This window comes from Microtus pennsylvanicus, chromosome 6 (assembly GCF_037038515.1).
Source record: "Microtus pennsylvanicus isolate mMicPen1 chromosome 6, mMicPen1.hap1, whole genome shotgun sequence".
Lineage (NCBI taxonomy): Eukaryota > Metazoa > Chordata > Mammalia > Rodentia > Cricetidae > Microtus > Microtus pennsylvanicus.
The window spans coordinates 36,936,398-36,958,044 of record NC_134584.1 but is presented as its reverse complement, the minus strand read 5'-3'; the positions used below and the strand labels follow the sequence as shown (position 1 = coordinate 36,958,044).

The 21,647-nt window shown below is 41.4% G+C and overlaps 1 protein-coding gene across 1 annotated transcript in view; it reads right to left on the bottom strand.

Moving 5' to 3' along the window:
• Itga2 (integrin subunit alpha 2) overlaps positions 1-21,647 on the bottom strand; it is a 92,230-nt gene that overhangs the window by 9,248 nt on the left and 61,335 nt on the right. The window contains exons 13-26 of the mRNA XM_075976040.1: positions 21,060-21,203; positions 19,139-19,342; positions 18,328-18,464; positions 15,192-15,331; positions 12,489-12,640; positions 10,431-10,541; positions 9,647-9,729; positions 9,108-9,249; positions 7,871-7,963; positions 7,328-7,404; positions 7,159-7,242; positions 3,306-3,408; positions 1,992-2,102; positions 234-338 (exon numbers count right to left, since the gene is read on the bottom strand). Of these exons, the coding sequence (XP_075832155.1) occupies positions 234-338; positions 1,992-2,102; positions 3,306-3,408; positions 7,159-7,242; positions 7,328-7,404; positions 7,871-7,963; positions 9,108-9,249; positions 9,647-9,729; positions 10,431-10,541; positions 12,489-12,640; positions 15,192-15,331; positions 18,328-18,464; positions 19,139-19,342; positions 21,060-21,203 (1,686 nt within the window). The remainder of the gene's footprint in view (positions 1-233; positions 339-1,991; positions 2,103-3,305; positions 3,409-7,158; positions 7,243-7,327; positions 7,405-7,870; positions 7,964-9,107; positions 9,250-9,646; positions 9,730-10,430; positions 10,542-12,488; positions 12,641-15,191; positions 15,332-18,327; positions 18,465-19,138; positions 19,343-21,059; positions 21,204-21,647) is intronic.

Here is a 21,647-nt window from a genome sequence, read left to right as displayed (position 1 = left end):
CCCTCCACCCCCTTTTCACTTCCAGATCCCATCACATATGCCCTGTTGATGCTGCGAACTGTCAGCCTAAGCTTAAAAACATGTTTGCCGTATCCTAATCCACGCTCGACATCAAAGGCAAAAGAACACTCGAGAGTGTTCGCTGCTGACATAAAACAAGAGACTGGGTTTCAGGTGGAGCAAACTGCAGATTACTTAAGGCAGGTTCAACAGGAACATTGACCTCGCCTCACCAATTCTTTTGTATGCCGGAAGTTCTCACTCTTGACAGTGACTGGAGAGGATGCTTGTCCCAGCTTTAGTGGATTTATATCTGCTGCACAGCTGATGTCACCAGCCTACAAGGAAGAAGACCATGTCAGACTTGGAAAGCAAAATGGTGGACACCATTCCTTCCAGCCTGCCAGAAAATCCTGCCATCATGTGGCATATGGGAGGGGCCCTAGGCTCCTTTCTCAGGAGCTCAGTGGCCAAATGCTTTTGTGCTCTGGTAAAGCCTGAAGCATTTAAGTCAGCTGATGTGACCTGATGAGGCAGGCCAGCTTCTCATAGCCTGTCACGATTTCAGTGTGGTTTGTTCCTCAAAGTTCACACCTTGGAAGTGTGGTCTGCAAGTTGGCAGTGTGGAGAGAACAGGGGACTTTTAGAGTTGGGTTCCAGTAGAACAGCTACAGGCCAATGGGAAGGATGTCCTAAAAGAGGGAGTTCAGAATTGTAGGCCCCCTCTAGTTTCCTACTTGGCAATGTACTTCCATTAACCCCTTCTCTTTCTTATACCGGCTATCACGAGACCCTCACCAGAGATGAAATGATGCGGGCATCATATCACCAAATTGCAAGAGCTGGGGGTTAAATAAGCCTTTTTATCTGTAAAGTACCTAACCTCAGGCATTTTTTGTAGCAATGCGTGGCTTGCTATGACATGAGATCAAGGGGCCGGTCCTACAGATCCAAAGCTGCAGGATCTCCATGACATGGGGCAACAGCAGGATATCCGAGAGGAGTCCCAGTGAGAGCCCAGCATTGGTAGTGTAGCAGAAACCAGAGGCCTTGAACCAGACCAGTGACTGCAATGAATGCTTCTACATAAAGATATGTGGACAGACGTGTTCACGTGTGACTCACTGTGTCACACTACAGCTTCCATGATGAGATTTTTCCTTTTTTCATCTTTTTTTTTTATTTTGGTGGGGGATTACAATGGCAGAGGTTGGACACAAAGGGACGGGGAAATGAAAGGGATCAAGATGCATGCGTGATGTGAAAGACACAAAGAATAATTTTAAAAAATGGTTCTTTTTGTTCTCTTAAAGAATATTGTAAAACAAATACACCGTAAGTGATTCAGTTCAAGGCTTTTCCTAGGGAAGATTTTAGCAGTTTAATTTCTTGAAATCTGCTATGTATATTATAGAAATATTACTGTAAGACTAGCTAAGTGCTCACTATAGGAGAGCCAATGTTAAGACATTTGGTTATGGCAGGCACCACCTCTTGGGCCAGGCAGCATAGAAGAACATGGGTCTGCCGCTTTCAAAGGGAAATGCCAGCGTTGTAGCCTTATCTTCAGACTCTGATTTCACTGCCTTGATGTTTCTCCTTAAAAGGTAACTGGGGACTAAAGTGAATAGCCAGAGCTGAGTCCTACTGGGTGAAAGTCCCAGCCAGCTGCTTGAGGACCAGCAGATCTCTAGACCTACTGTGTGCCCACAGTAGATGGAACCTCTTACTTTCCAGTACTCTCTACTAACAGGGCTCTGACCAAGTCAACTCCTCTTCTACACAGAACAGGGATACTTAGAATAACTTCAGCCACGAGGATGCTCATTTTCTTTGGACAGTGATCTGCTTATACCCTGAAGTCTGATGCTGGTTTGTTTGGATCTGGGATGCATAGTGTTCCCTTTCGCTTTTCAGCTTTTAGGTGCAGACACAACCACCCTTTATTCATGGCTTGTTTCTGTCTGTGTGGCCAGCTGTGTTCTCCTTACCTCATCTGTTTGCACTCCGGTCAGATAGAGGAGCGGGTTCTTCGCCTTGGTGTACTGGGGAATGTGAATGGTGACTGAGGCCATGCTTACTGGAGAGCTTCCCGTCGTTACCTGTGTAGAGAATAACAGGTGAAGCAGATGCTGCCAGGAAAACCACCCCGATACTAGTCCAGGGGGATGCAGAGTAGCAGCGTGGCAAGGGCAAGGAACGGACCCTCTCTAAAGATAAACTTTACCTAAAAATTAAAGAGCATCAAAATTTCAGTGACCATGTGCTCCCCTGCTATCTGTTCTCACTGATGGGAGCTATGTTGTTAGAGGTAACATGTGTTACAATGGCCGATACTTGTACTCTTAATATTGTTGTTTACCATGAATTGATTAAAAATCCTATAAAGCATGTGGTTACCATCCTCATTTTCTGAAACTCAAAATCTGGATAACAAATCAAGATTCTCTTGTCATTAAAGACACAAAACTAAACTGTAGAGCTGGGGTGCGCATGATGGACAATTGGAAATGCGTGGAGCCCGAATGGCTTTGGCTCCGGGAGGCAGGTGCATTCCTATTGACTTTCCAAAGTCTCCGTGGCATTCTTTTCTAAGTTAGCTATTCTTTTATAACTTACTTTCTCTCTCTCTCTCTTCCTCAGTCATAGTCTGGGCCTTAAACTGACAGCATTCTCACCTCAGCTTCCCAAGTTTGGGATTAGAGGTGTCTTTCTTTGAATTTCTCTGTATAATTAATGCCAATCTTTAGAATAATAGCTACTTATTCGTAGCTACTTACAGTTATATTGCACTGAATTGGATCAGAGCATTTTAGATACTCTTTGCATTACTGTCCAAAAGCCCGGTTTGGACCACGTACAAATGATGAGCTTTTCAAACAGGACTGGTCTCCAAGCATAAAGTAGTGTAACAGACACTCACCCACAGTAATGCCATTCTAGCGATGCTTTGCTGGTTAATCCTGAATATTTGCTTTGAAAATATATTATTTCTTCTTTACCGAGGACACACACCTAAACACGAGTCTTTCTGCTTATCTGTCATCTACAACAATGTTCTCAAAGTGTGACACCCACACCAGCGGCATCTGCAGCATTGCCAAGCTCACTGCAGACCTTCTGAGTCAGAAGCTTGGGGATGAAGCTTAGGTGTGTGTGCTGTAACACCCTCTCCTGTTGTTACTGCACACTCAAGATTGGCAGCCACGGTGCATTGGAATTTTGGGTTACTTCCTTTTCATTATATAGTCTTTATTTCATCCCTCCTCCTCCTGGATTGTCATCTTTATGAAAAGCTTACCAACCTTGAGGGAGAAGATGAATTTGGGACCAATATCTTCAACACTGTTTATGACAGAAGGAGCATTCTCATCCGAAGAGATTTCATAAAAATTTATATTGGTGGATCTGTTGGGTGACATTGGTAAAACCAATTATTTTTGTTTTGCTGTTGCTCTTGAAGCATTATATTTACTTTACTTAAGGATCTTCTACCTTGGAATATCATCAAAATGGTTAACTTTTACTTACTTACTTATTCTACGTTTTAAGCTTCCACTTTGAATTTGAGAATCTGTCTTTCTGCTTGACTGGTGTCTGGGGAGTGTAGTAATGGCAATGCTACCTACCACTGATGTTCTTTGTATGCACATACATATGCACATATACACACACATGTACACACAGACACATATATATATCATAAGCCCCATAAATATTTGGACGTTTTAATTATTATAATCATAATACAAAAGTTAAAAAAGTACCACATGTGAATGAATGTTAGATTCCACAGTCCAATGCACTTTTCTGTGATGAAAACAACTCCCCTTCAAATCATACCCCTTCACTATCTTTCTGAGCAGAGCCTACGAGTTTATCAGTTGTCAAGTTTTTAACATAGGCATAAAAGGATCGCTTTAGAATTGATAGTTGCATTGGCCTCCAGACCTCTGTTACATTGGCAAGGGTGTTGGAAAGGTGGACACTCCAGCTTTGGTGGTTGGATTGGCTCTGTAAGTCAAGATTTTTTTTTTCACTTGCTGTGTGTAGTGCAATGATGGGAACCAGCTATTAGCTCCTGCAGTATTCATTAATCATGCCTCTCCAACAGGGCGTGCATTTGTTTTACTAATCTTTCTCTAGTGTTCGACCAACTCAAATAGTTGGCAGTGAATTCGGAGTGGATTTAATTTGTTTCCATCATTGCAGAACCACTCTTAAAATCCAAAGATTTAATTTGAGATCTTGACCATAAGATTTAGGATTCATAACTAATGCTTGTGAGTATATAGTGTCCAGCCAGAGGATTCCCCAGGAAACTCTGTGGATGTGGGTGAAACTGGAGGCCTTCCAATTTTTCACTTATTCCTGGTGCCTTGAGGCTACAGTCCAACCAGGGCAGCTTCTGCGCATTGTGTGAAGTGAGAAGGACCTGATAGCTAGGGTAGGATTCTGAGAAGTGTGACGCTTTTCTCTCTATACATACCAGGGGAGAGTTTATCCAAATTATAGGATGTTCAGTTCATTTACCAGAAGAATGGACTAGACATTTTTTTTTAAAGATTTACTTATTTACTATACATACAATATTCTCCCTTCATGCATCCCTGTGGGCCAGAAGAGGGCACCAGATCTCACCATAGATGGTTATGAGCCACTATGTGGTTGCTGGGAATTGAACTCAGGACCTCTGGAAGAGCAGTCAGTGCTCTTATCCTCTGAGCCATCTCGCCAGCACCCTGGACTAGACATTTTCTAAGACAGAATGTTTTCTATCCGCAGGGCACCCTGTCTCTTTCTGTCTTATCTCTTTGTGCCTCTCTCTCTCCTTCTCTTCCTCTCTCTCTCTCTCTCTCTCTCTCTCTCTCTCTCTCTCTCTGTCTGCCCCTGTCTCTCTCAGTCTTTTAAGAAAGTTCTTCCAAAATTTCAAAAGGAAAATCTGCTGAATATATGTGGTAGTTGTCAAGGTTTTATGTGTATGAGGGGAAACAATGGTGTGTCAGCCTTGTATGGAAAATGGGAAAGCTGACTAGAAATTAAAATAGAAAACTCAGCTACATGTGCATGAGTTATCCTCTTTGCCTTCCAGATGTTTACGTAAGCCCCTAAACACAGCCAATTCCTAAATTGATTGATAGGGTCTGCTTTTTGTATTTTAATGAGATCTGTCACTTTTCTACTTTTTTACATAAGTTTCCTCTAGAGTACTTAAGGGTTACAGCAGCAGCAATCTACATCCAGGAGGATCCTGTTAAAAAATAATTCTATTTACATTTATTACACACATAGAACATGATGGCATAGTATACAATATTAAAGTGGCTATCAAGGGACATTATGAGTAGGTGGGGACTTTTCTCAAAAGTTTACAGAATGTTAAAGCCTTTCTTCAGTATAGTTTTTGATGGTTACACAAGCAAAAATGTGAAACAACTTAGTATCTCATGACTGCTGGGATGGCTGCATGAATTATGATTCATCCAGAAACAGAATAAATTAGATATGTATATCCTACTATATAAACCACATTAATATATGAAAGAATTTTTTAGTAGGTAAATTGTTGGTGTGTGTGTGTATGTGTGTGTGTGTGTATGTGTAACTTTGTACATAAAATAACTGTTTGGACTGAAGATATTCCAAAACAGTCTTCTTAGCCATTTGTGGGGACTGTCATCAAAGTGTTAAAGAAAGAAAATCTCACTTTTCATTTTGTGTCTTATTATGATGTTTGCATTTTCCAAATACATTCATGTAATTCTTTAAAAAAGAGAATCATGTGGGGGAACCACCTGATTGTAGGATCAGGAGTCATGTCTTTAAAATTTTTACCATATACCTTAATATTTTAAGACATAGACTCTAATACTAGAATGCATTAGAATAAAAATTACAATCACATAAAATACATGGCTAAGATGTTAGTAAAAGCAAAGTCCTATTTTAATCCTATATTTATTCCATGTGAACATTCCAGAAAAAAATAGACTCTCACTAAATGGGTCTGAGAAAAAGCAGAATTGTTTGCATTAGAAGAAGAACGTGCAGGTGATATGGCAATACACATCACCATAGCTTTGCCACCAGTTACTTATTTTATCCAAGAGAGATGCTTTTTGGAAACTCGAGCTACTGATACACTTATCAGGCTGGATAACTTGGGCTATGCATCGTTTCTGTGGGTGCCTTTGAGACTCACTGGATACACACGTGTTCTTTTTCTCTTTGCTTATGTGTCTCAAGCTTCAAACAGGGTAGCATGAGTTCCTGGTCAATTTTATTTTGTGATTTCATGAACAGCTGTGTGCTCTATACTTTCATGGACAAGGCTGGCAAGGCAGGAGTTAGAGTATGTGGTTGCCCATATACTTACTAGGAAATGTTTTCAGGGGTCTTAGTTCAGAGAGTGAGTTTATCCTATAACACCTGTAGGGTTTGTGTGTTACCCATTTCCCAAGAGACCTGCCTTTTGGGACAATTCAAGCTAACTGGTGTTGGCTGGTAACATTTTAACCACTGTCCTCAGCTTGACCTGCCTTGGAAGGCAGAAAAGGAAATAGGAAAGAAAAAGGAATAAAGCCTGGCTTCATGGATGACTTCTTTTGGAAAATTCCCCATTTCCTCCTGATTGGAAGAAAACCATCAGCAGTCACGTCTGGGGTTTTCCATAAAGAAGCTAGTCTTGGTGTAGTTTCCATATCGGCTTATTGAGTACGAGACTCCATTTCTTACTTGTTGTGCCCCTTCAATGTCCAAAACATGATGCTGGGGACTTCCATGGCCAAGAACAGGTACCTTATTGACATCCAGTACCGTACAATGAAGAGAGCAGTGAGAAGTGTTGGTAACTCTCAAGGCCTCCAAGAGTCTGTTTCAGCATCTTGGAACAGATTTCAGGTACCTTCCCACCTTCCGGGCATTGACCCATGACATGGGATGGAAACATTTTTCCTCTGGTGCTGTTCTGAGTAAATAAACCTAAAAAGTTCATGTGTTCCTGGGCACCAGTTTGTCTTCATATTTCTAATCTAGTTGATAAGTAGGCACTAAATTCATGCGCTAAGACTGAGCCAGTTGTGGACTGTAGTCATGAGCTCAATGATCTATGTACCAGGGTGTAAAAAGCTACCAGCCCGCCTAGCAGACTTTACCTACCGGGTTAAGTGAAGTTCGGCATCATACAGAAGAGGGATCTTGAGACTGACAAAATTGTCTGCTTCATTTGCCTCTTGGCTCTCACTATCAAAACAAGTATTAGAAATTACTTAAAAAGAAATTTTATAAAATTTCCTGGGCATAAGTTTATGATTGCCCTGTGTCTTACCTGAAGGCCTGGAAACGGATGGTTGCCTGATTCTGGAGGTTTTGAAAGTTGAAGTCGAAGTTGATGGTAAAAGTCACCTAAATATGACATTAAAATTCATCATCTGTGATGTTTTAGACCAGGACAAAAGTTCCCCAGCCAAGTGTGACTCTGAATTTCATGTGTTAAAATTTTAAGTTTGTAGACCGCTTGTGTCCCCCTTGCTCAGAGAGCAGAGGTCGACTTTTATCAGATGTTCAGGCCATCCGGCTATATTTGTTGGATGGTCAGGCTTTGTGGTGATCTGATATTTACTTACAGTACTGCGACCAATGTTGGATAACACAGTCACACAAAAGAGCATTGCATATTGCATGTGCGCTTGGAAGGAGGTGCATGAGGAAATGCTACTTTGGCTAATGATTTAAAGAGAATAACCCCAGTGAGGGAGCCCTTTCCATATGTGGCTCGTTGTTGAGTGATGTTTGTTAAATGATGAGGCCCCGTAAAGACAGAGAGTACCCTCAGGTGTGGAGAGCCAGGGTTAGACGAGGCAAGCTGTACCTGCTCATCACTTTTTAAGGCAGGATATCCCACATCACAGGTAACAGATTTCTGCGATGAGCCCACCTGGCATGTTACTTCTGTTCCGTCGACCTGAAGAGGACCAAAGAAGTGGAAATTAACTAAGTGTGTGTGTGTATACCTACATTTAAAAGTAGACAAGGACATCTTAGCAGTGATATTGGTTTCTATTGGAATAGAAACCAATTGCTCTCAAAGACTTGAATATCTTGTATTAGCCAAGTGGTTAAACATGTTGTTATTATTGCCAACTCTAAAGAGACACTCAGGAAGGTAAAGGATTAGGGAAATGTGCACTAAGATGCAAATCAATGTTTGTATTTCAGAAGCATAAATATCTTTAATATAACATTCAGAAGCCTTATATTTAGCAATATTTTTTTCATAATGTTTTTGAAATGCATATTTTTAAAAGAAAAAAAATACACGTTTGTGTTTTAAATAACTAGCAGATTTTGCCTCTTTTCCTCAATTCATTTTGTCTTTAGTGTAAGGGCTGCTGTCTGGCACAGGCCATTTAAACATGAAGTCAGCACAGGCTTGGAATTTTAAATCTATAAAGTTCATATTAACTTGAAATATACAGAAACTTTTTCATATCCTTTAATCAAGCAACCCAGTTGAAAAATAGCTTTTCCCTTTTCTTCTTATTCTCGTGTCATGGCCGGAGAGCAGAGGAATCAGCAAGGGGCTCTCCTGGTTAAGTGTATTTCTGCTTTAGTGATCAGGTCAGCTCAATAGAATGCTTTTGCAGGAATGCACCATCCTGGCACCAGAAGTTGCAGCATTGCAAAGCCAGGACTACGCGGTGGGACTGGATGCCACTGAGCAAGTGCATCACATCTGTCCAGCACAGGACAGGCGGCCTCCTCACAGCATAGAAGGCTGGAGAAGTTATGAGCTGCCGCTGCCAAGGCCTGGGGTAAAGGAAAAAGTGACCCTCGCTGCAAACAGAGCCGCCCTAGATTCGGAGCCAGACTGCATTCTCAGGAGGCTTCACTAACTGGAAGCCACAAGGTAGGACTGAGCATGCCCAGGCCGTGTCTGAGTTTTTCAGACAGCTTGAAGGACCCAGAGGTTGGACTATCAGAGACAGCGAGTGGTGGAGAGGAAGGGGTGAAATGCTGTGTGGGTGGTTAGTGGGAGTGTGGGGAAGCTGGGGGGCAGCAGGGATGCGTATGTGTTTGTGTTGGGGAGGGGTGGGTTCCTTACATACCGGCATGGAAAAAGAAGCAAAAAACAAGTTCTCGGAAAACTCAGCCTTGACGGCAGTGTTGTAGGCACTTTCTCCTCTGTTCCTCAGTGTCACTGAAGCCGTTAACCTTTTGTTCTGGTTGCTGACAATAAAGGGTTGGTTTCTGTTCAAACACGAAAAGAGAGACAGATAAAACCACCGAAGCTGAAACTACCCCACCGTCCAAAACCTTTCTTGATTCAAGAAATTCCTTGCATTTACTTGATGATTATTTAATAACAAAAGACTTTCTTCATAGTACAATGACGCTGGCAAGTAAGCAAATGATGCTGGACTTCATCCTTGGTAGCTTTTAATTATTGCAGGAAAGGGAAATGCTTAAAGCCAGCAGTTGGTATTTCTCATCGCTTTACTCTTAGGAGAATGATAGAAGTTGAAATTCAGTTTTAAAATGTCTTAACTATACTCTGAAAACCTCCTCTGTAGAAAAACAAACCCAAAATTTTGTCTTTAATGAAGCACTGTAATGCGCCCCGCACAGAAAGAAAGAGGGAACATACTGAGTGGCCGGCAGCTGCTGGACATCCAGGAGCAGGTCAGAGATGCAAAGTCCATCGCTGCCACATTCTTTATAGAAAGGGATCTACAACAAACAAAGGCATCATCCTCTTCGGATACTCTTGGGTTGAAAACGAAATATAAAAGAATGTATACAATGTCATCCCGTTTGCCTAAAGGCCAAAACCATGGGAAACCAACGTTTTGGAAGCTTGTGTATAGTTAGCAAATTTTTAAAGAAACAAATATGGCGCAATACAAGATTCAAGATGATAGTTTGTCTGTTTGTGTATTTGTTTTTATTTTGAGCCAGGGTTTTTCTGTGTAGCTCTGGCTGTCCTGCAATGTGCTCTGTGGATCAGAATGGCCTTGAACCCAGAGATCTGCCTGCCTCTGCCTCCTGAGTGCTGGGACTAAAGACCTGTGCCACCATGTGTGACTTGTAATGGCTTGTTTATGGGGAGTTAAGTTAAAATAGATATAATGGAGAGAGACGAACAACTTCACAGGCATCTGAATTTTTAAGTGAGTGTTGAGCACAAGCAGTTTGGCCCGTTTTATTCTTTATTTCTTCAAGAAGCATTTGTTGAATGCCCGTGGTGGCTTGACACCTCTCTTGGGGCCAGAAACAGAGTGTGGAAGAAGAAATCTCTACTTTGTGGAACTGAAATGCCAGAGAACTGTGGGCATTATTACATTTAGACTGCACCGTTAGCACCTTTAACCCCACAGCAACTACGGAAGCCGTTAGCCAACCTCGACTTGGGAAGGGCAAGGCACACTCACGCTGAAGACTTTGACAGTGTCAGAATAGGCTTCAAGGGCAGGGCTAGTGCCAGGGTTTTCCAAACTGATGTCCACTCGCAGATCCAAAGGGTTGACCACGTCAGAGGGCTTCTAAAGACGGGAGGAGGGCGATGATAGATTACTTAGTCAGAGGAACTTAAAAACAAAGTCTGCAAATGTGATTATAATTTAAAGTGCCATCAGTTACAGAGAAGAGGTTTGTTCTGACGACCAAGACTTCCTCCTTGGTTCCAATTCAGAAACCGAAGGTGACTCAATTACAGTAAAAACCTGAAGCAGCAGTTCTTCCTGGGATGGTAAATAATCTCATTATTCACACACGAGTAATCATAAGTATTTAGATGATATGTCCTATGTCAGTGCCCAGCACTTGGGTGGTCTTGCTTCTCATTCCTAGTGTCTTCTTTCTTCTTTCCATGAACACTGTAATTACATGGGTAACTTGATCCCATATTAGACAAGGTCAGGAAAGAATGGAAGCCAAGTTTCTTCCCTGTTCCTTCTCCTCCCTCCTTCCTGTCTGGTCTCCTCACCTACCTCTCAGCCTTTTGTTCTCCCCCACTCCTAGCTCCTTCTCTTTCCGTGTGTGTGTGTGTGTGTGTGTGTGTGTGTGTGCGTCTGTGTGTTTGTGTATACACCCATGTGCAGGTGTCTTCTTCTGTTACTTTTAAGATATTATTACAGAGTTGCTGGGGAGATGTTTCATATAGCCTATAAATACCTTTCTGGGGGCTGGAGAGATGGCTCAGTGGTTAAGAGCACTGACTGCTCTTCCAGAGGACTCGGGTTCAATTCCCAGCACCCACATGGCAGCTCACAACTGTTTAAAGATCCAGTTGCAGGGGATCGGATACCTTCATGCACATAAAGTTAAATAAACCATAAAAGTTAAAAAAATAAGTTTCTGATTGGAAAGTTACTCCTAAGAAGCATGTTTCCTACAGGAAAGATTTCCCACATCAATGTGAACTCTAACAATTATAACCTAATAGAACAGGCCATCTTTACCACATACTCCACCATCATTTACCTAGTGCAGTGGTTCTTGATCCGTGGTTCATTACCCCTTTGGGGGGGGGTCACTTAACAGATATTTACATAACAATTTATGATAGTAGCAAAATTATAGTTGCAAAGTAGTCATGGAATAATTTTAGGGCTGGGGTCAGCACACATGAGGAACTGTATTAAAGGGTTGCAGCATTAAGAAGGTTGAGAACCACTGACCAAGGGTAAAGCAGTATTAGAAACCACTTTTGAGATTTTCAGTTTTATGAGCTTAAAATGACTACACAACTTTTACTTGATGGGTAATGGAGAGTTCCCCTGATTAGTCATTTAAGAAAACACTGTCTTTCAATTTTTTAAAAAAAACATTTATTTAATGAATCTATTTATTTTCTTAATTCAATGTGTGTGTGGAGGGGTGCCATGTGCCCATGTACATGTATGTGTGGTATATTTGTACATAGGTGTGAAGGCCAGAGGAGGACATCAGGTCTTCTCCTTCATCATTGTCTCTAGATTACCCCAGAGTTAGGCTGGCAGCCAGCAAGCCCTGGACACTGTCTTGGCTCTGATGCTCCCAGCCCCAGGGTTACAGACACTCATAGAGCCAAACGTGGCATTTTTACATAAGTGCTGGAGTCTTTAATTCAGGTCCCGGTGCTTATGCAGCATGTGTCCTTACCAGCTCAGCCATCTCTCTAGTCCCCAGGGCTTGCTTACCAGCTCAGCCGTCTCTCTAGTCCCCAGGGCTTGATTACCAGCTCAGCCATCTCTCTAGTCCCCAGGGCTTGCTTTCTTTAACAATCTTTTAGCCCATTTAGTTGCACACCCTAATAAAATGTAATGTCCCTAACACATATAAAGTCAGAATGTGATCATAAGTATTAGCATAACAGAAATGTGTTTCTTGTCCAAAGAGCTAGACAAGAAATGCAGCCATCTTCTAACATATAACTCCCATTTTAAACTTCATGGATTCATTAGTTGCTTGGAAGAAAGGGGTGGAGAGAGGTAACCCTGAGGTCTCACCTGTATGCTAATGTCATATTCAGAACAGCTCTGTGTTTGGGATACAACCATATTCTTCTGCAGGAATCGTTCACTGTTTTCTCTAAATACCCCCCTGGACGTCACTCTGGATGAATATCCGTCTGCATCAAGTGTCATGTTATACAGGATGGCTATGATAAAATCACAAAGAAACACGGCAAGTGAGCGCTGAAGACAAAAACAGCCTTGCTTTAATGGACAAAGCCTGATATCAAAAAGTTGCAGAGACGGCAAGTTATTTGTAGTCTCGTGATTCGGTCTACGTGAACACAGAGCAAAAACAAAAATGAGCCGAGAAATACAGCTTGCAGCAATGAAAAACAACAACAGTTACACTTGCCCCAGGAAATCTACTGAATAAACCTGGAAAACGGATCCCTTTCCTGTGTTTTAGCTTCATCTACCATAGCATGGGGCACACACAGGGAAGAGCTGTCGTTATAGAATGCCTCCAGTTGAACACATCCTCATATGCTACCCACTCTCCAATAAACCCGGACACTGGATAGCCTGCTGCTACTGTTGAGAGAGCGAGCTCAATGAAATGAGGCAGAATAATTGGCATGGGTTCACCCAACTGAGACAAGTCAGAGCTAAGATCTGAGTAATTTTGAAATGGAAGTTCAAGTTCTTCTATTCCCACGCCATTACGGGGACTAACTGTTATTATAAGAGGTAACTGTGATCACATAAAAGAACGGATACAGTATCTGATGTGTTCTAGATGCTTGCATGGAGAAAGACGCGCAACATGGCTGCTCCAAGGTTTGAGCCAGATATTCTTAGGCTGAACAGTAATCCTACAGTGTATGGCCTCATTTACTTTGAGCACTTTGTCTACCCTCTTTGGTTTGCTGTTTCTCTGGCAATTAGAAATTATTAATATCAACTCAGGAAACTGGAAATGAAAAACGGCTGTGTGATGAAAAATGATGACGGTAACCAAAGTCTAAATAGTCAGACCAGTGTCCTTTAAGAAAGTCCACAGGCCACACGCCAGAATTTCAGCTGCTTACAGAAGCTGACTTATTTGGAATTACTTTATCAGACTTATTCAATATTTTAAAGTTGAGTGTACCTCCTAAGACAATATATATCTATGTTACCTTTAATATCCCCATTAAAGAACCTTGAGGAATTTTTGTGCTTCAATGACTTAAAGAGATAAATAATGATATTGAAATATGAAAGAATTGAATGGGCAGACTAAAAGTAAATGATAAAAAGTATGGAAAGGAAAACCCAATAACAGGGTCTAGGTACCTGTCAAAAGGACAAAGTTAGCACACTTTGTGTAATTTTTCTTTAAAAAGTAGCTTGATAAAAATAAGTACGTAGTTTCATAGGTCATACAGTTTTAAAGATGGGATTTTGTTCTTGTGCACGGTTATTGTCAAACAACAGCCTGAAAAATTATGACCAGCTTGTCAGTGTTGACCTGAACACAGCAAGATAAAAGAGTCAAAGGTAAGAGTTCCCAATGACAAGGAAAGGCCCAAACCCTCACCAGCCAATCAGTGGGAAGGGACTTCTCTACAGGTACAGGTTTTTCAGTGTGTGCCAAGAGAATATATGAAGAACATTCAAAATGTGGAAGACGCATAAGGCTTTAGGGCCAAGGTAGCTGGGCAGCCAGCCATGTGTGTCAAAGAACACATTTTCCATTTTAATCTTTTGAGCAGCCTAAAAATGTTTATATGGTGGCAGTTTTCAGCTTAACTATGGTGGCTACTCAGATGGATGTGTGCTCCAAGGCAGGCCTATGAGGTATGCCATTCAAAGGTGGGTCAGTGTTTGAACACCTGAGAGTCAGGGAGTCCGGAAGCTATGCCAGTTATGAATCTTACTTTGGCTTCTCTCCTTGCTCATGTATTTCTTGATACTAATTATGACAAACTACTGACCTGACTGCTGTCAGCCTTGAAGTTAATTTACTTGTAGTTTCATTAAGTGCCACTGGGAACTAAGAGTTCCGAAATAAAGAGCCGGGGTCTGATGGAGGAGGGATTAGAATCCATAGATTAGCAAGGGAAAACAGGCAGCTTTTCATGAGATGTTATTTTGCTTGCTGTCTCTGGGGGATGCTGAGATAACAGAGGTAGTTGTTTGGTTAGGAATGGAGTCAAAGAGGATGCAACAGCTCACCCAGGTCCTGCGAGATGACGTGTCTCTGTAGGAGAGACAGGATGAGAGTTCCTGCTGACATTTGCCCACCGTCCTGCCCGTTCTTTCTCCCTCCTGATGAGACACACTTCAGACTCATACTATGGAAATGGTAAAGCTATGGGTACAAGTTGAATATTCCTTTCTCTTTTTCCTCTTCCCGGATAAAGGGATAATTCTCAGTGCTCTTACTAAACACACCTATGTAGGTGACTCACTCATTTAGAACTTGCCATAGCTCAATGAAATTTATGAGTGCTGAAGATCTCCGGAAGGGACCCGTGTGTTGGAGAGACTCAGGCAGAGCCTATGATTATGCCATAGTGATTACAGTCTTCTGCAGCAGAATGCCATCAGCTGGAGCTGAGCAAGGATGCTCCAAACAAACTTTCCACACCTAATGAGCTACTCTTAGGTACCGAACACATGGTAGTTTAAGCACATCCAGTAAAGATCCTAATTCCTTCTAGTCTGCAGGCCAAGACCTCTAGCTAGCATCGCTATTTTAGGATCACTCACCCACTCGATAGTTTTGCCCAGTAGGTTTAAACGTTGCGCTGAAGCAGAGTTTGAGGGTTATCTTAGCATCCTTGTTGAGCAAAGTGATTTTGTCCGGAGTGAATAAGGCTTCTATAGCCACATCAGCAATGCTTTGGGACCTGAAAGACATAAGTGGAAACACATGCACCTCTCTGCATACGCATGAACTTCTCATAGGGGACCCAGGTCCAGTATTGTTGAATTTTTCTCTCCACTATCTTAGACCTTGAGTAGCTTTTCCTATTTGAAAGCAGAAGATAGCAGCAGGGGTCAATGGATTTTTGTTGGAGCCTGCAGAACATACATTTAAATAACACTTGAACCCACCCAGAATAGAAACCGGAAACTTGTTTGCAAATGAAATGTTAAGTCAGGGCCCCTCTGTCTTCCCCCTGAGGTCGGTACCACTCTCGTTTCTTGAGATGGTAGGAGAGAGACAAGGTAGGAAGATGGAGGGGCCAGAGCTGATGACTATTGCCATGTCCTGTGCTTTGCTGCCTCTGTGGTTAACGTCACCTGTCCATGATGGTGGCTACTACCACGAGGGCAGAATATGACTGACGAGTCCGTCACTGATGCCAGAGTTTTGTGTCCTGATGTTCCCTTTGTATACCCGAGACAGTCTTATTTGCTCCTGCAACACGGGTGTGAAGTCGAACAAATTCTCGTTCCATTTTATTAACGAAAATGGCTGAGAAACAGATACCTGAAGGCTGACTACTTCACTGGGCACTTCTCAGTGAGGAAACGGAATCTACAGTCTGATCCCTCCCTTACTGGATTTTGAGCTTCACCATAATGATCTCTGTGTACACTTTCCACTATTTATAGGGCAGCAAGCGGTGATTAGACATATCACCCTTTGGAAAAGTACCACAAAGAGACCCAGACAACATTTGTATTGATTTTCAGGTATCACCAGAAAGACCGTTTCAAAAGTTACTATGTATCCATGATGTCTCTTAATATGCAGCCATGACGCATCTATTATTAAAATGTAGCATGGCTAATGCTTAATTCAATTTTAGCACAGCTATTTGAGGGACTGAACATTCATCCTAATACAGATGACATTGATTTACATGTTTTTACAAATTTACTGGACATTATTCCTAGAGTTATCCAGAAAAAGCAGTTCAGCACTTCGTAGGAATGTGACCACAGAATGTTAGCTTAGCTTGACTAGTCAGCTCAGCACATTTACTTGAGTCCATGTGTGTTGACTTTTCTGAAGAATCAGATACACCTTTTAAAACAGAAGCTTGGTCGCATCACTGACTCAACAATGCCACAGTATAGGTAGATACAAAGGCACCACATGGGAAAGCCTGCCTTGAGGCTTACGCAGTGTCCTCGGCTGCCAGGTATGTGCTTTGATACATTATTTTAAAGGAAGCCACACAACCTCTGTAAAATTCCTAGCATGCCATTCTTTAATTATTTTAACTAACTTTATTCAGTAAATGCATTTTCTAGTTTCTCAGTCTTAAAGCTATTATTGGTTTTCCATATAACAGTTTCACTTGTCAAAAAAATTGCATTTTACTCTTGAAAAGCACAATTCACAGGTCTACAGAGTAGCATCAGACTCAGAAATCATATAATTCATGGACTGTTTCTATTCCCAGTATGTCTGGACAGTAAAGCATATATTTTCAACAGAGAAAAATGAATGCATGAGTATTCTTGACTGAATAATCAATTTCTTTTCAATTCCACTATCTCACCAGATCATAGACCTAAGTTTTGTGTATATGTGTCTAGTTCTCTCTCTCTCTCTCTCTCTCTCTCTCTCTCTCTCTCTCTCTCTCTCTCTGTGTGTGTGTGTGTGTGTGTAGGTACATGTATGTATGGGCATGTGCATCTGGATGCCAGTGGTCAATATTGGATGTTATTTTTCAGGTACCCTATTGATTGAGACATGGTCTCTCTGCCCCAGAACTTGACAGTTAGTCAAGGCTAGCTGGCCAGTGAGCTCCGGCATTTTCTCTGCCTCATCATCACGTACATGACACTATGACTGCCTGTTTGTTTGTTTGTTTAGGCTTTTTGAGACAGGGTTTCTCTGTGTAGCTTTGTAGCCTGTCCTGGAACTTGCTCCGTAGACCAGGCTGGCCTTGAACTCAGAGATCCACTTGCCTCTGCCTCCCTAGTGCTGGAGTTAAAGGCTTGTGCCACCACCATTTCATTATATGGCTATGGCTGGCCTGGAACAGTCTATGTAAACCAAGCTGGCCTCAAACTCACAGAGACCCACCCACATCAGCCTCCCAAGTGCTGGGATAAAAGACATGAACTACCTCACCTAGCTATGTCTGGCTTTTAGACATGGGTTCTTGGGATTAAACTCAGGTCTTCATGCTTGAATAGCAGGTTCTTCAACCAAGTGAGCCTGCCCTTCATACACCTAATTTTTAAAACCCTGAACAATATGTTCTTTGAATCCCTTCTTGTTCCTTCAACTTTACACCCATGCAGGCAATGAAGATGTCAGATGAGCCAAAATAATGGATCTTGTTTATGACTAATGATTTTAAAATATGCCTTTAAGCACATAAGAAGTTTCACTTTATTTGTGTCCTGTAAGATTTTTCTCATGAGGTTTCCTGACTGGAAGCTGAAAGGAGGCTGTATGTAAGAAAATAATATTTAGAAACATGTATGACATGTATGATATCATTTCAAGGACTGTCTTTTCTTTACACTGACTCTTTTCACATAAGAAGAAAAGCATAACTCTAATGATAAAGAAACCCCCCCCCCCTCTCTCTCTCTCTCTATATATATATGTATATGTATTGCACATATGCATCTATATGTGTTTATGCCAAAGATACATGCCTGCCAGCAAATTATATATATACATATATATGTATATATGTGTGTATATATGCATATATATACACACATACATGTACATGCACGCACACACACACTCACACGCACATATGTATTCCCCCAACTCTCAGGAAAATTATGCATATTCTTTCCTTTATGCAAACCATGATAAACACATTTCCTACAGTCTTATACAACACATTGGGCACTACACACATCATACAACACAGCAGGTCATTTTAATTAGCGAGTCTGAATCTTGCACTTAGTGACTCACCAGAGTTGCACCACTTGTCCCAAAGCACCAATGGATACATCAGTGATGGAATCTCCATTTAAATCTCCATAGCCATCCAGGGACCTTCCAAAAAACTGGAGTTGGCTCCTGAAGGCTCCATTGGATCCAAGGATTTTCTGGAAGAGCAGATTTCACTTGAAGTTGTAGTACACACAGTGGACTCAGAATGACAGCCTCTATCCTGCCCCTTACATTCTCTAGGTGGTCATTGTTCAGGTTATTCTATTGATTTCTTTCTCCATATTTAATCTGATCTCTGTCTTTTACAGGGATTCTTTCATCAAGGAAGCAGTGTGGATCTTTCATGTGTAATCACAAGGCAGTACAAAATGGCGAGAAGTCAGTGGTCTAGGAATGAGATAAGTTCAGGTCTTCATTCCTATCCTAGCAAGCTTTCCTTGGGACTTCACAAAATTGCCCGTTAGTGAGGCGTTCTTCACCATCCTTTGGTCATCGGATAGCCCTCTCAACACTTGAATAATACATAACACTTGAAAATTTCCCTCTGAATTAAGTTCTATGTTTGATCCCAGGCATTTGTTATTATCTATAACATTGAAACTTTTTCTTTTACTCATATTTCTTCGTTTAGAATATAAGATCAACAAAAAGAATTTTGTCTGTCTTGTTCTGTACAGCATTCTCAGAACTAGAATAGTGTTCAACATACAGTAAAACTTTACTATTTTTTCAATGGAAAGAGCACAGATTTAAGGTAAGAGTCACGGATTGGATGACACTGTCTAGCGCTAGAATTTATGAACCTAGTCATCACGTTCTTCATGGTTACCTGGGAATACTTGGTGCGAATTGTACCCTGGTGACCATTGTAAATGTACACCGCTCCAGAGTTCTCATTCTCTACAGGAGAACCTACGATCACATCATTAAAGCCATCCATGTTGATGTCTGAAAGGGCTGCAATCGCTGAACCGAAGCGAGCATTTCCAGTGCCTTCAGGTCCTTCAAGGAACTGGTGCTGATTCAAGATGCCCTTGCAAAGAAAGAAGGCACTGTTACACAAAACTCTCAACTGTCAGGTGGTGGTGGCATACAGCGTTAATCTCAGCCCTCGGGAGGCAGAGGCAGGTGAATTTCTGTGAGTTTGAGGCCAGTCTGGTCTACAGAGTGAGTTCCAGGACAGTCAGTCCCACAGAGAAACTCTGTCTCAAAAAAACCCAAAATAATAATAATAATAATAGATTTAAAGCAACTATGCACAAGATTTCAAAACATGAAAATGGATAGGGTTTTAATCTTAGAATTGATGATGATTGTGTGATGAGATTTACAAATAAAATTTTCATTAATCCAGGTCACAAGAGACCAGCTCCTAAGCCAAGATTAAAGGAAGTAATAATTCTCTTTTCTGTACCCAAAAAAAATCTACATTAGATTTTTGGTCCTCTGTCTCTACTTTTTCTCATTTTTGGGACTGTCACGTCTTTCCAAATCTTTGATTTAAAAACTTCTGGTGAAAGGCTAATATCGTGAACGAAGCTAAAGTAGGTACAAAGCACAAGGGAGCCCGTTAATTTAGATCTTACTCATGCCGGACAGTGACATAATTATAATTATATTATATAAATATAATTTTAATTTCCACTTCCTAGTGGAAAATGAAGTTGCTGTCATTCCGCGACAAGACAGGCAACACTAAATGATTCTGGGCAAAGGGAAAAGACATTTCCGTATAAAAGCTTTTCCTTTAGATTGTGTGCTCCAGTATGGAAATATTTAATGGCTTTGCAAGGTAGCAAAGTGCCTCAACCAAGAAACTGGGTCAGTGTGATTCTCTCTAGTTTATAGTAGTTTCGTAAAGACTCATTTCTCAACTAGGTTAGATAAAGCATTAAGAGATAGTGTTGCTGGGCCCAAAGGGGCGCTCAGTGATTAAGAACACTTTTTGCTCAATGGACCTGGGTTCATTTCTCAACACTCACATTATTTCCCAGCACCCTATTATTTTCACTGTTTCTGTTAAAGGGTCAGTTTTTGCATTAATATACAGTAAGTATCAATGACTAAGCAGAGCTCTCCCTGCCCCCTATACCTATCTGGTTTCCTATGGCAACCACTGCCTTTCATTTGCTTTTCCTCCTGTCCTTGCAGAGCTCCAGATTCCTGCTGAAATGGATTTAGAGCTCTGTCTACAAGTTGGAAAAATGATGCTTTCTCTCTTTGAGTCAGCTCGGTTTTATGGCAGGGATCTGAAATTCCAAGACTTGGACGTGCACCTAAGTGTGACACTAAGCACTGGAATTTTCTGACAAGCTAATGTAGAAAGCATTCTAGGTCATCTGGAGGTTGCTGGAGTGGCTAGGACAAGTGGCTGAGATGGAGAGGTCAGCACGCTCAGTGGTTGCTATCATTTCAAAGAAATGTCACAAGATGGTTTAAAAATGAACCAACATTTATAAGTATGTGTATGCCAAAACTTATTTGTACTTATAATGACTTTATGTGAATAGGAACACATACCCACAGACCTCTCATGGAAAACAGGATACACTCTATATTAAACTTCATGCCTTTTAATGCATTTTAAAAAGTTGTAGTAATGGTGATACCTTGAATTTGATGAAATACATGCCACACTATGCATGAAAATTAGCAATTATTTCCAAATAATAACCTTCCTTCAAATTTCAGATTAACTTATTTATCAGTGCTAGAGTCAATTAAGCTGTCTGTTTAATGCTTATTTTTACCTTTGTGATCGTGAACAGGTAGACTTTCCCCTCTTCCTTCTTGAGGTCATTCATGTACGTGGGAGCACCGACCAAGAGCACGTCTGTAATGGTGTCTCTGTCCACATCAACCGAACACAGCACACTACCAAAATAGGAGCCAATCTGGAGTAGCAAAGCATATTAATCTCAGGAGTCATATAATCACACATGTAACTCTGAGTATTTCTGAGGCCAGTGAGCCAGAGGCCACATTCAGAAGAGGAACCCTTAATAGCTACAGGAACTGTGATTTAGACAAAGACAGGTGGGATAGGGCCGGCCAAGGGCCACAAATAACCATGTTCCCATGAAAAACAACACAAAGCAGAAACTGTTGTAATAAAGATACCTTATCAGAACATAGGGAAGGGGATGGAGGGGTCAGAGAGGGGAGGATCATTTGAGTAGAAACTTAAGGACAAAGGGAGTTTTCTAGATATAGGAAAACACGAACAACGTAATGCCAGTGGCACAGTCCAGCACAGGTGATGTTCCCAGGAAGGAAAGATGGGAGAAAGAGGTGGAGATGAGGTAAAATTAGAAGGGGGGCATCTGAATACCATCCTA